Raw genomic sequence first — 14,125 nt, 5'->3', positions numbered from 1 at the left:
AAGAGATATTCAAATAAGCCAAAGTGTGGATATTCTTGGCTAAATTTATGTTTTGGTTAATTTCTAACCATGTGATCTTGAATTAGAAGCTTATATATGTTTTAGGACATCTTTTTAAACCATGTGATGGTTTGGTTTGAAGATCATATATTTATAAGTCATAGATCAAGAGATTTATCAAAACTAGTTGAGGAAAAAGTTTCTGTTTTTGGACTAAGTGTAAAATCAAAAACTCCAAATGTTATTTTGTGATTTTGGTGACTTTAGTTTGATGATTTAAAGCATGGTTGATGTTAGGATGATATTATGAATATGTTAGAAGTAAGATTTGATTTTTGAAATTCTTGGAAATGTTTTGATTTAAGGTCAAAACTTGTGATTCAAGTGCTTGGATCTTTTTACAAAAAAGTTTGGTGTTGATTATTAGCTTTTTATAAATTGATGTTTTAAGTATAGTTTTGAACTTAGGATTGGAAGATGTTTGTTGTAAAATTTTGGTTTAAGCATGAATTTTGAAATTGGAAGGAATTGCAACAAAAATCAAGGGAAATGGCCTATGGATGTTTCGGCCATAGTGTGTTCTTCATAGTTGTATTTTGTTTTAAATTTTTCTGAGTTGATATTTAAGTTTAGGACAAAATTTACATGAGGAATGTAAATTTTAGAAACTTTTGGAGTTAGTATGCAAAATCCTTAAGTTATGGGTAAAACGGTCATTTTCCCACATGTAGAGAGTAAAATGAAAATTTTACTCTTTAAGTTAGTATTTTCCATATTTCAAATATTTAGTGATTTAGTTCTAACTTTTAGAATCACTAATTACAGTTCCTCGTGGTCGCACTTAAAGTTTTATAAGAAACGCGGAGATCGAGGTAAGTTAGCTTTTAACTTACTAGCAGTCTATTGTGTATGTGTGCTAAGTAAAGGAACTACAGTGTATGTATGTGTGTTATCATATATGTCATGCCATGCCAAGTTATCACGTAATTGTCTATTATACAGAATTTATTTTGTCGTCAATTTTTATCTGTTACATAATATATTCTGTCATGTATTACTGTACCTTACAAGTACGTCATGCTAAGTATGCCATCTATTACATGTATGTCAAGTCATGTAATATTCACTGTTGCAAGTATGTCATGTTAAATATGTTGTCTATTATATGTTATGCAATATTACGAAATATTTCTATCTCAAGTTGGTCATGTATTTTAAGTTATATTCAAGTCACGTTATGTTACGTCAGGGCTTCAGTCATTTCGTATTCCAGTCACGTTTCATCTTGATTACTTATGTATGGGATCACAACAATTGTGACGCATACACTACGTGAGACACAGCAATTGTGACACGTAGAATACATGGGGCCACAACAACTGTGGAGTATGTATTTACACGTAGAATATATGGGGCCACAACAACTGTGAAGTATGTATTTACACGTAGAATACATGGGGCCACAACAACTGTGGAATATGTATTTTTCATGTTAAGTCAAGTTTGTGTAGAATACATGGGGCCACAACAACTGTGCAGTATGTATTTACACGTAGAATACATGGGACCACAACAACTGTGGAGTATATATTTTTCATGTTAAGTCAAGTTTGTGTAAAATACATGGGGCCACAACAACTGTAGAGTATGTATTTACACGTAGAATACATGGGGCCACAACAACTGTGGAGTATGTATTTTTCATGTTAAGTCAAGTTTCAGAACAAGTTCATGCTAAGTCAAGTTTCAGATCAAGTTCATGTCAAGTCAAGTTCAGTTCATGTTTCAATTTAAGTTATGTCAATTATGCTATGTTGTATACCAAGTTATGCTTTAATTACTTATGAATTTGATTATACATTTATGTTTTTACTGTCATCCATGCATTATTAGCTTGTGTGGAAGTTTTTTGTTAACTTACTGAAATTTGTAATCAAATCTCACTTTGGTAGTCCCAACTACCATTCCCCCCGAATGGTCGATCTTGTTACAGGACCTGAAGGAGAATCAGGAGCTGATCAACTAGACATAGTTGACTAAGCGACGGTGCGACGTCAATGTTAATATAGTAATTAACGTAAATTACTACTTGTACGATTGAGTTGCATCTCTAGTACTTTTTGGATCATAACTATTTTGGACTAGTGTTGTGATCTTAGTTGTTCAATGGGTTTTTATGTATGAAGTATGTTTTAAGCATTTGAGATATTTTCAATTTGGTGCATAGTATTGCTAAAGAAAAAAAATTTATCCGCTGCGAATATTGCATATTGTTAGATGCATGTTAGGAACATTGCATCTTATATGTCATGAACGGGGGCAGGTAATCTTGTGTTGCATGTCTCGACGCTTCAAATGTCCGTCCAATCCCAAACGGAATTTGAGGGTGTCACACGATGGGTTTGTTATGTCTGGCCAAGAACATAAAGTTTGTAAATTGGTTAAGTCACTTTATGGACTTAAACAAGCACCAAAACAATGGCACGAAAAGTTTGATAAAGCTGTCGTGAACAATGGTTTTAGGATACATGAATCTGACAAATGTGTCTATAGCAAGTTTAATAGAAATAAAGGTGTTATAATATGCTTATATGTAGATGACATGTTGATTTTTGGCACTGATAATATCAGCATTGAAAGCACTAAGAAATTTTTGTCATCTAATTTTGATACGAAGGATTTGGGTATTGCAAACGTGATTTTGGGTATTAGAATTATAAGAAATAATAATAGTATAATTCTAACCCAATCACATTATATTGAGAAAATATTGAAAAAGTTTAATCACTTTGATTGCAAACCCATGGCTACACCTTTTGATTCAAATTTAAAATTGTATCCTAATACGGGAAGAGCAGTGAATCAACTTGAATATGCTAGAGTTATTGGTTGTCTAATGTATGCTATGACATGCACTAGACCTGATATTGCATTTGCAGTGGGCAAACTTAGTAGGTACACTAGTAACCCTAGTCATATTCATTGGATAGCTGTACAGAGAATCTTAAAATACTTACGAAATACCATAAATTATGGTATTGAGTACAGCGGGTTTCCTTCGGTTATAGAAGGATACACGGATGCCAGTTGGATAATTGAGCATGATGATCACAAATCAACCAGTGGGTGGATATTCACCCTTGGTGGAGGAGCAATCTCCTGGGGATCAAAGAAGCAGACATGCATAACTGACTCTACCATGGCAGCAGAGTTTATAGCATTGGCTTCTTGTAGCAAAGAGGCAGAGTGGTTAAGAAATTTATTGATAGAGATCCCAATTTGGTCAAAACCAATGCCACCAATTTCTTTGCATTGTGACAGCCAAGCTACACTGTCACGGGCCTATAGCCATATATATAATGGCAAGTCTAGGCATATTGGATTGAGACATAGCTATGTGAGGCAATTACTCACAGATGGAGTAATTACAATTGATTTTGTGAGATCTTGCCAAAATTTGACAGATCCGTTAACTAAAGGACTTGCAAGAGACTTGATGTGGAAAACATCAAAGGGAATGGGTTTAAAGCCTATACAATAAAATAACCAATAATGGAAACTCGACTCAACTCTTGAATATATCAAGACTTGAGTTCAATGAGCAAAGTACATTATATGTTTGTGATTTGCAAGCACTGTGATATTAAAATTAGTTTTCAAACTAATTTATCATCCCAATGTTTGAAGTGCTTAGTACTGTAATGAAAAGGAGAGGCGGAGCAATAAGCTCTTAATAGACTTATAACATGGTTATGTTAAAGTGTTTTATTACAGGACACTTTCGATAAGTCTACCTATATGAGTGTCGGGGGTGGTGCCGCCTCCTATGCGAATTAGGCTTTGTCACTAGAGCGCTCATGAAACCAGGATATAGACACAAGGCCAATCCACGTGTTGGCTTTTATGAACTACCCAAAGAGAAGAAAATATATATGTGAGATATATCCGGTTAATTGTATAGAATCGCTAGTTCAAAGCATGTCTACTATGCCATTCTGGTTAACTTTAATGTATTTTCACTATGTGAAGGTTCAAGTCCACAAGACACCTTCATTTATGTATAAATTTTCCTCTTCTAACCAAGATGTATTTTGAAAATGGTGGGGGATTGTTGGAAATATTTTCAAAATAATTAGTTATATATTATATTTATTAATAATATTTTTGGGTTGTTTTTGGAAGTTGTGAATTATTGTGGAAAGAGAGAAGATATGGAAAGTTTCGGAGGTTTATTATATTTTGGATCTATATTTTGACCATAAGTCTTTAGTTGGCTTATTGGTATTGAAGCTTCCAATTTAGTCCATGGACTGTGTTCGATAATTTAGTCCATGGACTGTGTTCGATCCATTCTCCTAACAAAGGATTAGATTTTTGATGATTTATGAAGAGGTTGCACCAAGAGGCATGCGGCCAGCCATTAGGCACTACTGCGCTGCAACACATGGGCAATGGACGCGAACGCAGCGTGAGGTGCTGCCAACGGTTGGGAAAATAATATTCCCAAAACGCGCATGGTGTGACTCGAACCAGTGCCACCCGATTGGAAGAAGAACAAGGCAACCGTTGGACTAAGTCCAACTATTGTGTCATACAGCAACAGTCATAATATATATACCTATTCCAAACAGTTTTCACCACTACGACGCGTAATAACTTTTCGTTTACATCTTTTGACCTATTGGCCTGCCATTTAAAAAGATCAGAATTGAATTTCGAATTCTCTCTCTCTTCTCTCTCCCAAATATTTCATTTTTTCAAAAACTTGTTAGAATCTGTTTGTTCTCGAGAGATCAGATTTCTAATTTCTTGGTTGAATAGCAAAATCTGAGGGTATTCGGGATCTAATTTCGTGTGTGCATAACGCAATTAGACAAACAGACTTGTTCTGGACTTCATTGTATCTTGGAAACAAATTCGCTTGTAACCTGTTTGCATACCATAATTAGTGGGGGCGAATATTGTCTTAAAGAAAGCGACATTTGTAACGCGCCTTAAAGCAAACTTTCTCTCACTATTTTTGTTTTGCAGCCCCTTATTTCCAACAAATCTTAAGCTTCAATAACTTCTCAAAAGAGAAACGCAAGTTCTAACAAGAAAATGAGTTTTCTACTAACATATTAGGGTTGGGAACTTGGGATCATCTGTCAGACCACGGTACAACCCGACAGGTGGAACCATCGTATTCCATGGGACATAGAAGTATCAATTTTCTGATTGGATTGGTAGTATTCTGTTATGAGGCAGGTTAGCTGGAGTTCATTTGCAGAATGAAATAATTCATAAAACTTCATTTTGGATTAACCGATGATACCAATACAACAAAGCATGTCAATCCTGTATTCCAAAACTAAAAGAACTCGAAGTCCAGATACTTACCCCCAGACTTCATGTCTGTTCCTACCATCCTTTTACTGCTATTACCAACAACCCCAACTGTGTCAACTGCTCCAAACTTCCCCGGAAGTTCGGTTTCCATTGGTCTTGGCACTTCTGGTGGTGTGCTACATCGTATTAGAGCCCAATTAACACCTTCAAAGAAGGGGTGCTGCTTGATCTCAGTGGCACCCCTCTTCACCCCAAGCCGGTGCTGTGGCTCCTTAACCAGCAAGCCCCGGATGAGATCCCGACTCGCATAGGTGGTTGCTGGTGAGTCTGGGAATTTGAGCTGCTGCCCCACCACATTAAACAGTGTGGCACGGTTTCCAGAGCCTTTGAATGGGGTTTTACCATACAATAATTCATGCAAGAAAATGCCAAATGTCCACCAATCAACTGCACTGCCATGTCCTTCTCCCTTGATAATTTCTGGGGCTAGGTATTCATGGGTTCCAACAAAAGACATAGATCGTGCTGCAGTGGGCTCTGCAACAAGCTCTGGAAGCGTCCTAGCTAGCAACCCAGGCTCACATCGTGGTCTTCGGTTCTTCTTGTTTTTTTGAGGGAAGAGCCGTGGAATAAAACAAGCAGGCTGGATGCATACTGAAGAAGGCTCAATACAAGCAGGTTGAACGCAAAATGCACCACCAGCTGACCGTTTTGAAGGGTCATAATCAAACGAGGTTTTTATCAGGGTCGGTGAAACAGTACATCTTAGGGAAAGGTCGAAGTCTGAAAGCATTATATGGCCGTCATCACGAACCAGCACATTTTCAGGTTTTAAGTCCCTGTAGACAACTCCAAGCATGTGAAGGTACTCAAGGGCCAAGAGAACCTCAGCAGCATAAAATCTGCAAATGCCAAGAAAAAAATGATTATATTTCTGTCAGCCGGAAAATAATTATGAGGGCAGCATAATATTAACACGTCACTATTGTGCTACAAAACGACAAATGCTTAAATCAGCAACTTCTTACTTGCTGGTGGTGGTGGTGAAGGGGTGAGGAATATTTTCAAAAATTTCTAATAAACATCCAGCAGCAAACATTCCATACAGTAGTGATGGATGCAAATCAGTGACTATGCAAATGCTACTGATCAATGTAAATGGTTCATATGCTTATTTTGCTGAACTAGGGCTTTATATACAACAGAAGGTACTCCAACAATTTTTTTTCTAGATAAGAAAGAAGAATTTATTGATCCACATAAGAAGAATTTTTTGTTGTTGTAGTAGACGGTACTACAACAATTAAAAGATCTGTTTCAATCTCTTCACAGGAGCTTGGACAGTAAACAGAGGTTTTCCCATGTAGAAAGCGTTTAGAAGAGGTATTCAAGTGGAATAGCACAATTGTAACTGGAATTGTAAAGATGTCTTGTTATAGCACTGAAGATGGTACACCCTCACAAACTTCATCAAGTATAATACAGCATCCTATAATATCATTTTTTTTATTAACAGAAAAGTCTCCTATTTTTCCTTCTCCAGGCATTGATGATATTGCTGCCACTATGAAACGTAGGGCCAATAATTGAGAAAGGAAGGAAATAGGTAAGCACGAGGTTTCTAGATTAGGAAGCGTTTATAGCTTAGCTTTGCCTCCTTCCAAGGTGCATGTCCCTAGATAATTTTTTTGATAAGTAGGTGCATGTCCCCAAAACATAGTCTCATCAGCAACATAAGAAAGACTAAAGAAACTAGTGGGCCGTTTTAGTTAAAATATTTATTTGGTTTCAGTGAATACATGGTAAGTAGGTCAACACTCACTAGTTTCATTAATGTGGATCATCATCGGATAGTAAATAAGCAAAATCATATTCGTTGGCTACATAGGACACGTCTTCTCTCACCATTTGGTTTTATCTGCTGCTATACTACATGTATTACAAACCACTCCAAAAGCTGAGGCAATTACATGGACAATATTATAAAGGTCTCCAACCCAAGATGACGAACCTACCTTGGTGAGCCTCATCATTCTAATTTCTATTTTTGTTCAGAACCTTGTCTGCCTTCTGCCTTCAAATTTTACCCATCTTTTAAAAGGAAGATCAAAGACGATCAAACTAGTTGCTCAAGTGTAATCTTGGCCCAGTTCCTACAACCCATACTTCCAACATAGAAGTATGATACAGAAACTGATTAACAAAACTAGGCTCTCATTTGAACATGGTAACTGGTAAGCACCACATTGCAGCAGAAATGTACCTACACTCTGTACAGATTTCAGAACTCATAGAGAAGGTGAAAGCACATGATCCCAAAAGTAGATTAAAACCTACTACCACTGTGTACAAGACAAATTTGTCCTTCATTTCCATAAAGTGAACTTATTAGGATGAGGAAAATAATTTACTTATGCTTCGTTTGATTACACAGATGAGATAAAACGAGTTTAGATAAAAGTTAAAAGTAGAATAAAAGATTGTTAGAATATAATTTGTTAATATTATTTTTGTTTTGGGATTTGAAATAGTTGAATTGTTTATTATATTTTGTGTGAGAGTTGTAACAATTATATGAAATGAAATGAAATTAGATGGTTTGGTTTTGTGTAACCAAACCAGCCCCTAGTTACTCTTGATAGTCGGACATGATAGCATGAAAGAATGAAGAACCTTATGGTGAAACACAATGGCCCTAAAGCAGCAAGAAGTATGACTTCAATTGTAAAACAGAGACCCAGATTTGTCAAGGGAGGTTTTCATTGTAAAAGAGAGGCATCATGTAACATAAGAGAGCATCACAAGTGCAAACATGTATACATTGAAAACCACTTGAAACAAGAATCACCACCACAAAGGCATGAAAAATAAAGCATCTCTTCATAATCCTAGTTAAACATGCATTAAAGAACTCTCAAGGTGGAAAGAGCATGAACGTTAAAGCTTTCTTCCCTTGAAAATAAAGGAAAAGTAAACAAAAATGGAATAGCATGACACAGCCTAAAGATATACTTAAATGCGAAAGTAGGTTGCGACACGAGAACAGATAACAAATTAGTGCTAGCCAGATGAGGGAAATTAAATGATTATAAGACATACCGTGCAGCATACTCAGAGAAATGTTTCCCAGGTTGCCGCTGCCTCAAAGTGTGCAGATCACCCCCTGGACAATATTCCATGACTAAACAGGAGAACCTGTCCGTCTCAAAATGTGTATATAAAGTTGGAAGGAATGGATGGTCCAGCAACTGTAAAATCTCCCTTTCTGTCTGAGCCCTAGTCAGTTTCTTCCTGCTCGCAAGGGATGCCTTGTCCATTACTTTCATTGCAAAATAACAACGAGTTCCACTCAGCTCTGAGAGATACACGCTGCCAATATCACCACAACCAAGCCGCTTAAGCAATCTAAAATGACTCATGCCCAAAATTCCGTCCCTTGATCGGATGGCAAGGATAGCCTTCCACCTTGGGTCATTTCCTTTGTGAGGCTTATTAGCACTCCCAGTAATGTTGCTCCAATTGCTATCATCACTAAGCCCACTACTATCGCTTGCTCGACTAACACTAGTTTTTTCACTTTCAAGTGAATCCCCCCTAATGCTCCCTTTTGTACTCTCACAGTTCCTCTCCACACTAAGCATTCCATCACTCATGATTGCATCGCTCCTATATGTACTGGCACAGCTATTGACAACACTCATAGCTGTCACAACACCAATACTATCAATGCTACTATGTGGGCTTACATTGCCGCTTGGAGGCAAAGAAGCATCCCATACACATTCCTTCTCCTCAGAATCAGTGGGAAGGAGAGAATTTTCTGTATTTTGTGATGCACGGGGAACTGAAAAAGGTGAAGACAATGCACCCAGGTCATTTGGTTCCTCAACCAAACTCTCAGTAGGTGAAAGAACAATTGGTCCGGGTTTCTTAGGTGGAACCCTGATCGAAAGATCTTCTAGAAAAGGACCCTTCATAGACAAGCTCTTCATTAAGCATCCAGCCTCAGATTTGTTTTGACCTATAGGTAAGTAAACTGTTCTCATTAAATCTATATCAACAGGTTCAGGGGGATGACTAGCACCAGAAAATGAACTAGGACCACCTTCCTCATACGACTTCTCACTGCCCTTAAATGTAAGGGCATAAGGCATAAGTTCTTCATGTTCAGGCAAAGACGCTTTTCCTTTCCATGTTCTTACAGGTGCAGGTGAATCTGAATCTTGAGAGTCCCTCGCATCAGATCTGCCCACATCATCTCTTACCAACACCATGCGCACATTTGGCATCTGACCCACTTCTTTTACAGAAGCCATACGTGCATTGGATAACTGACCCAATTCTCTCGCTGAGGCTATTCGTGTGTTTGATACCTCTCGAACATTTGAAAGCTGACCTACCTCGCGTGCATTTAATAGCTGAACTAGCCGGCATGCATTTGAGAGCTGTCCAAATTCTCCTAATGAAGTCATATGTTCCTTTGAGACTTCACTGGCAATCCGCACTTTTCCAGCAAGTGCCTTTGATTCTGGAACCCTCTCCATGTTCTTAAACCGTGTATCATTACATCAAAAAAATTTAGTCGAATGACTCTGCAAATGAGAATGAGATTTAGTCAATTGCGTGCTTAACATTGAAACCGTATAATTTTCATTATCATTCCACGGACTACCCGAGAATGTAAACTTCTTCCCAATCAATAAAATACCATTCTCGAACTTCTTCACTTCCACCCTATGCAAGCATTACTTGATAAAATAGTTTTCTTTCATCCCTTTAGGCTACGAAAAGCACAGATATCATATATAGATGAACACAAAAGAGATCCATGAGGCACACACAAACAACTAAATACCTTGCCTAAACCTCCATTTGGTTCACAAGAAAGCATTTTACAAGACGAGAAACCAAAATCCGTCTATGTTAATATTGGTATCCTAAATTACAAGATACTCACCTCAACTACTACGTATAAGTAACACAATAAAGAAAAGAGAGAGAATCCATGAAGAGGGGGCAATAGGACAACAGAGGGCAAGCGACTACGGAATGTGAACGAGCTTGTAGAAGCATGATAGCAAAACTCCAAAAACCACGATGACCATTTAGAGACTTGTACTTCAAAACTAGATAGCAGAAAATCCCAAATTGCAAAATTCTCAGGCAACCGACCAGATCATGCAACTAAAATCAGATAAAAGGCTCGTCAAGTCGCTAAGTTTTCACGCGCAATCAATTATATTACATAAACGATTTGCTATACCACACAAAACTCGCAGGATAACTCTTATATATATTTTCCGGTAAATAAAAAAAAAACACAAAAAAGGCGGAAAAACAAACCCCACAAGCTGATAGAAGCAGAAAATGACAAATTCACTATATTTACGTAACGACATTAGAGCACATTACCCATATAATCTCTTCCTTTTTTCGCAAAACTCCCAGAAAATTAGAAAAACAGAAGGAGGAGGAGAAGACAGGCATGGAATCTGAAATTAAAAAAAAAGCAAAAAAAAAAAAAAAGAGCGGAGCAGAGAAAGATCTCGAAGTCCCAGAAAAGTAAAAGAAATCAATCAAACCAAAATTCCCAAAGCAGAGAGAGAACCCACCAGTCATAAAACACGAAAGAATCGGAATCCGTACGGATGAGACACGCCCCGTCCTACAACAACAACAAAAAAACAAGGATGGTTCTTCTTCTTCTTTGAACTAAAATAACAAGATGATGAAAATCAATAACACAGCAATTTTTTTGTAGAGCTCGAGTCGAGCGGTGAGAGAGCTCTGCTCGAGCTCCCTTAGTCACTAATCACTTTTTTTCTCGCACCAAAGTACAATCAATCCCCTCTCTCTTTCTTTCTCTTCTCTGTGTCTAGAGGTAAGGTATAGGCTGTATAGGGGGTGGCTCTGCCAAGTATAAAAGTGCTGTTGTGATGGTTTTTAATGTTCTCGATGTTCTTGTTTGTGGGTTTTTCTCCTCTCAGCTTTTGCTTTTCTAGCAGTAGAGGGTAGTACTGCTTTTGCAGCCACACTCATGTGCAACACTGTGTACGCGAGAGAGAGAGAGATCAAATAGGGAGATAGATGCAGAGACAGAGAGAGACGAAGGGTTCTCCTTTATTTTTTTCTTTTCATTTTTTCTAAATATTTTTTTCTTCTAATGGTGATGTGGGGTCCAGTGGGTGGGGTCAGGTGGGCCCAGGGGCGGGACCAGCTGTGTTTCTTCTTTGAGCTACACCGTCTTTTTCAAGGTTTATGTTTGATGTGTAGTCGCCGTGATTCCCTGGACCGTTCTTCCGGATCGGGCTTAGGCTTCACTTTTGGTTTTTATGCTGTAACCACGCGCACTAGCCGGTGCGTGTGCGTCTTTATAACATATTTTCTTCTTATATTTTTAAATTTTTTAAAGAGAAATGATATTTACAGTCGTAGTTGTACAAGCGGCGTGCAATCATTTTAAAAAAAAATGAATTAATATAAGATCCACATGAAAAAAAACTAATTTTTTAATCATAGACTTCACTCTTTTTCAAAGCGATTACGCGGAGTTTGTAATTTCACAACTGTATGTAACATTGCTTTTTTTTAAATATTATAATTTTTTATTAAATATGTTTTAAAAATTGAACAGATGCATGTGATTTTCAGTTACAATTCTTACTTTGTACATCTTTCATCATTGTATCATTAGAATATTCACACTAGTACTGACCATCCCATGTGTCAAAGGTTTATAAGTTATATTTTTTAAATAAATAAGAAATAAAATAATTGATGATTAAAAGAAAAATTGATAAACATCCGACCAAGGCGGCCGGCCACCCTTCCTGTCGGGCAAAGGTGTCATTGCTTGCTTTTGTAAGTGAAATGGAATGGTTAATAATAATATAAAGACAAATTATATGCATCATGTCTACACACTATATATAATATATATTTTTTTATCAGATATGTAGTATATGGATGATAAGTATAAAAATTTAATTAATTTAAAGCAAATAAAAAAATAGTATATGATGTGTGAAAATAATGAATAGCAAAACTTTAATAAAAACATATATATTTGTGACTTATGGGAATTTATCATAATTGAAATAATTTAATATGCAAGAGGAAGAAGAAATAATTTTTAATATTTTATTAATAATGAGGATGGTAACAATTAATGCACATTTAAAATTTATCAAGAAAATACTGAATCTTCCAACAATAACAAGGTTTTGATATTGCAAAAAAATAACGTGAATGTAAGTTATTTATTATATTTCATAATCTAAAACTATTCACTTATTTCAAGTCCTTTACTTTAGGAGGGAATTATGAATGAAAGGGATTTCGTTTGATTGCATTTTCACTTCTAGAATTTAGTATCAAAATGGCTCAAGTTCTCTTTTGTTACCCCCCTAAATATATATTGATAAAGAAATTAAGTCAATTTTCTAAAAAGTAAGAATAAAAATAAAGAAAATATTGTCACGCTCCATAATGAAGCGTCTAGAAAGACTCAAGTTGTAGGGAGTCATAAGGTCATGAGTCATGACATGATCAGAATCGCTTTGTCTCTAATTTTATTTCTTCTCTCTCTCATTGTTCCATTTTAAACAAAAATTAGAAGATGGGTTGTGAATAGAGGTTGAGTGCACCATGATGTGAACACAAAGAATGAAAGGTGGGGTCACCTTATTGGCCAAAGTGGACCCACTTCTCGGTGTGGAATTCCCATTTACTCTAATTATTATCTTGACCACCACCGTAGGTCTTATGTAGTATTTGGAGAGAAGTGGGTTCAATATACCATGATAAACAAATGATGTGGCTATGAAGACAAAAATAAAAAAGAAAGAAAGAGTGATTGGTAAGAAAGAAACAAAGATTCAATACGATCAAACATCTCAAGATTTAAAAGAAAAAAAAAAAAGGTTGAAGGAAAGATAGAAGGCAAATTTCAAGGACTTTCAACAAGTCATGTTCATTACCTCTTTAAGGTCATTCACTTCCATATAATATTATGATCTTTGTCAACCAAGATAGCTCTTGAGCAAATTCATTGTTTAACATACTACAAAATGTGTAATTATCAAGGAAGTAATGATTTATGTTGGGTTTTAAGTTTTTAACTAGAATAAACAAACAAGGTAGGGAGAAAAATAGGGACCCTATTGGTTTTGCATACATTTATTGAGTTGAGGAACACTTGATTATAATCATTAATAAAGTTTTTCTTCATAATCCCCACATTCTCGATTGGGTTGTTAAAATTTTTAACAAAAGCAAATTGGTAACCTTTCAGTCAATCTGTGATAATGTCGTCGGTACGAAAAAAGTTACTTGTTGAAATTGTAGCAAAAAATTACAATACTTTCTGTTATTTATTTTGTCAACTGTAATTACACTTATTATTTAAAAAAAAGGGTAAAAATATAGACAACTTATAATATAATATGGAATTAAATGAATTGCAAAAGCATTGCATGAGCAGATGATAAGATCTTAGATTGGATCTTATTGGTAGAAACTTGGACATAAAAAGTGATCCCAAAGTTAAAAATAAAAATAAAAAGACCAGAAGCTCCTTAGCAGTACCAAGGCATGAAAAGGCGCGTGGATTTAGTCAGAAACAAAGAAATCTTATACACCCAAAGCAATATTAGCATATAAAAGCTAAAGTTCAAAAAATACGTCAAATAAATGCCACGTCGGCAAATGCTGCTCCTCCTCCCCCTGAAAGAAACGGCCAGAATGGACACTTCAAAGAAAAGGAGGGGAGTGCGCGTGCATGGTCAATCAGCGTTTG

The 14,125-nt window shown here is 36.3% G+C and overlaps 1 protein-coding gene across 1 annotated transcript; it reads right to left on the bottom strand.

Moving 5' to 3' along the window:
• Positions 1 to 5,262: 5,262 nt before the first annotated feature.
• LOC122291872 (serine/threonine-protein kinase D6PK-like) lies at positions 5,263 to 11,457 on the bottom strand. The gene is made up of 3 exons (XM_043099895.1): positions 10,941 to 11,457; positions 8,428 to 9,920; positions 5,263 to 6,230 (listed from the first exon to the last, which is right to left on the bottom strand). Exons 2-3 carry the CDS (start codon positions 9,870 to 9,872, stop codon positions 5,351 to 5,353), a joined length of 2,325 nt encoding a protein of 774 aa, XP_042955829.1. The 5' UTR covers positions 9,873 to 9,920; positions 10,941 to 11,457; the 3' UTR covers positions 5,263 to 5,350.
• Between the last annotated feature and the right edge of the window lie 2,668 nt (positions 11,458 to 14,125).

Source organism: Carya illinoinensis, chromosome 13 (genome assembly GCF_018687715.1).
Source record: "Carya illinoinensis cultivar Pawnee chromosome 13, C.illinoinensisPawnee_v1, whole genome shotgun sequence".
NCBI classification, from domain to species: Eukaryota; Viridiplantae; Streptophyta; class Magnoliopsida; order Fagales; family Juglandaceae; genus Carya; species Carya illinoinensis.
The sequence above is the reverse complement of the archived record's forward strand: the minus strand, read 5'-3'. Positions and strand labels throughout refer to the sequence as shown.

Coding starts and splice junctions, on each gene's coding strand:
- LOC122291872 (XM_043099895.1), bottom strand. CDS start 9,872: ATGGAGAGGGTTCCAGAATCAAAGGCACTTGCTGGAAAAGTGCGGATT. Junction 6,231..8,427: donor TTCTCTGAGTATGCTGCACG/GTATGTCTTATA, acceptor TGGCATTTGCAG/ATTTTATGCTGCTGAGGTTC.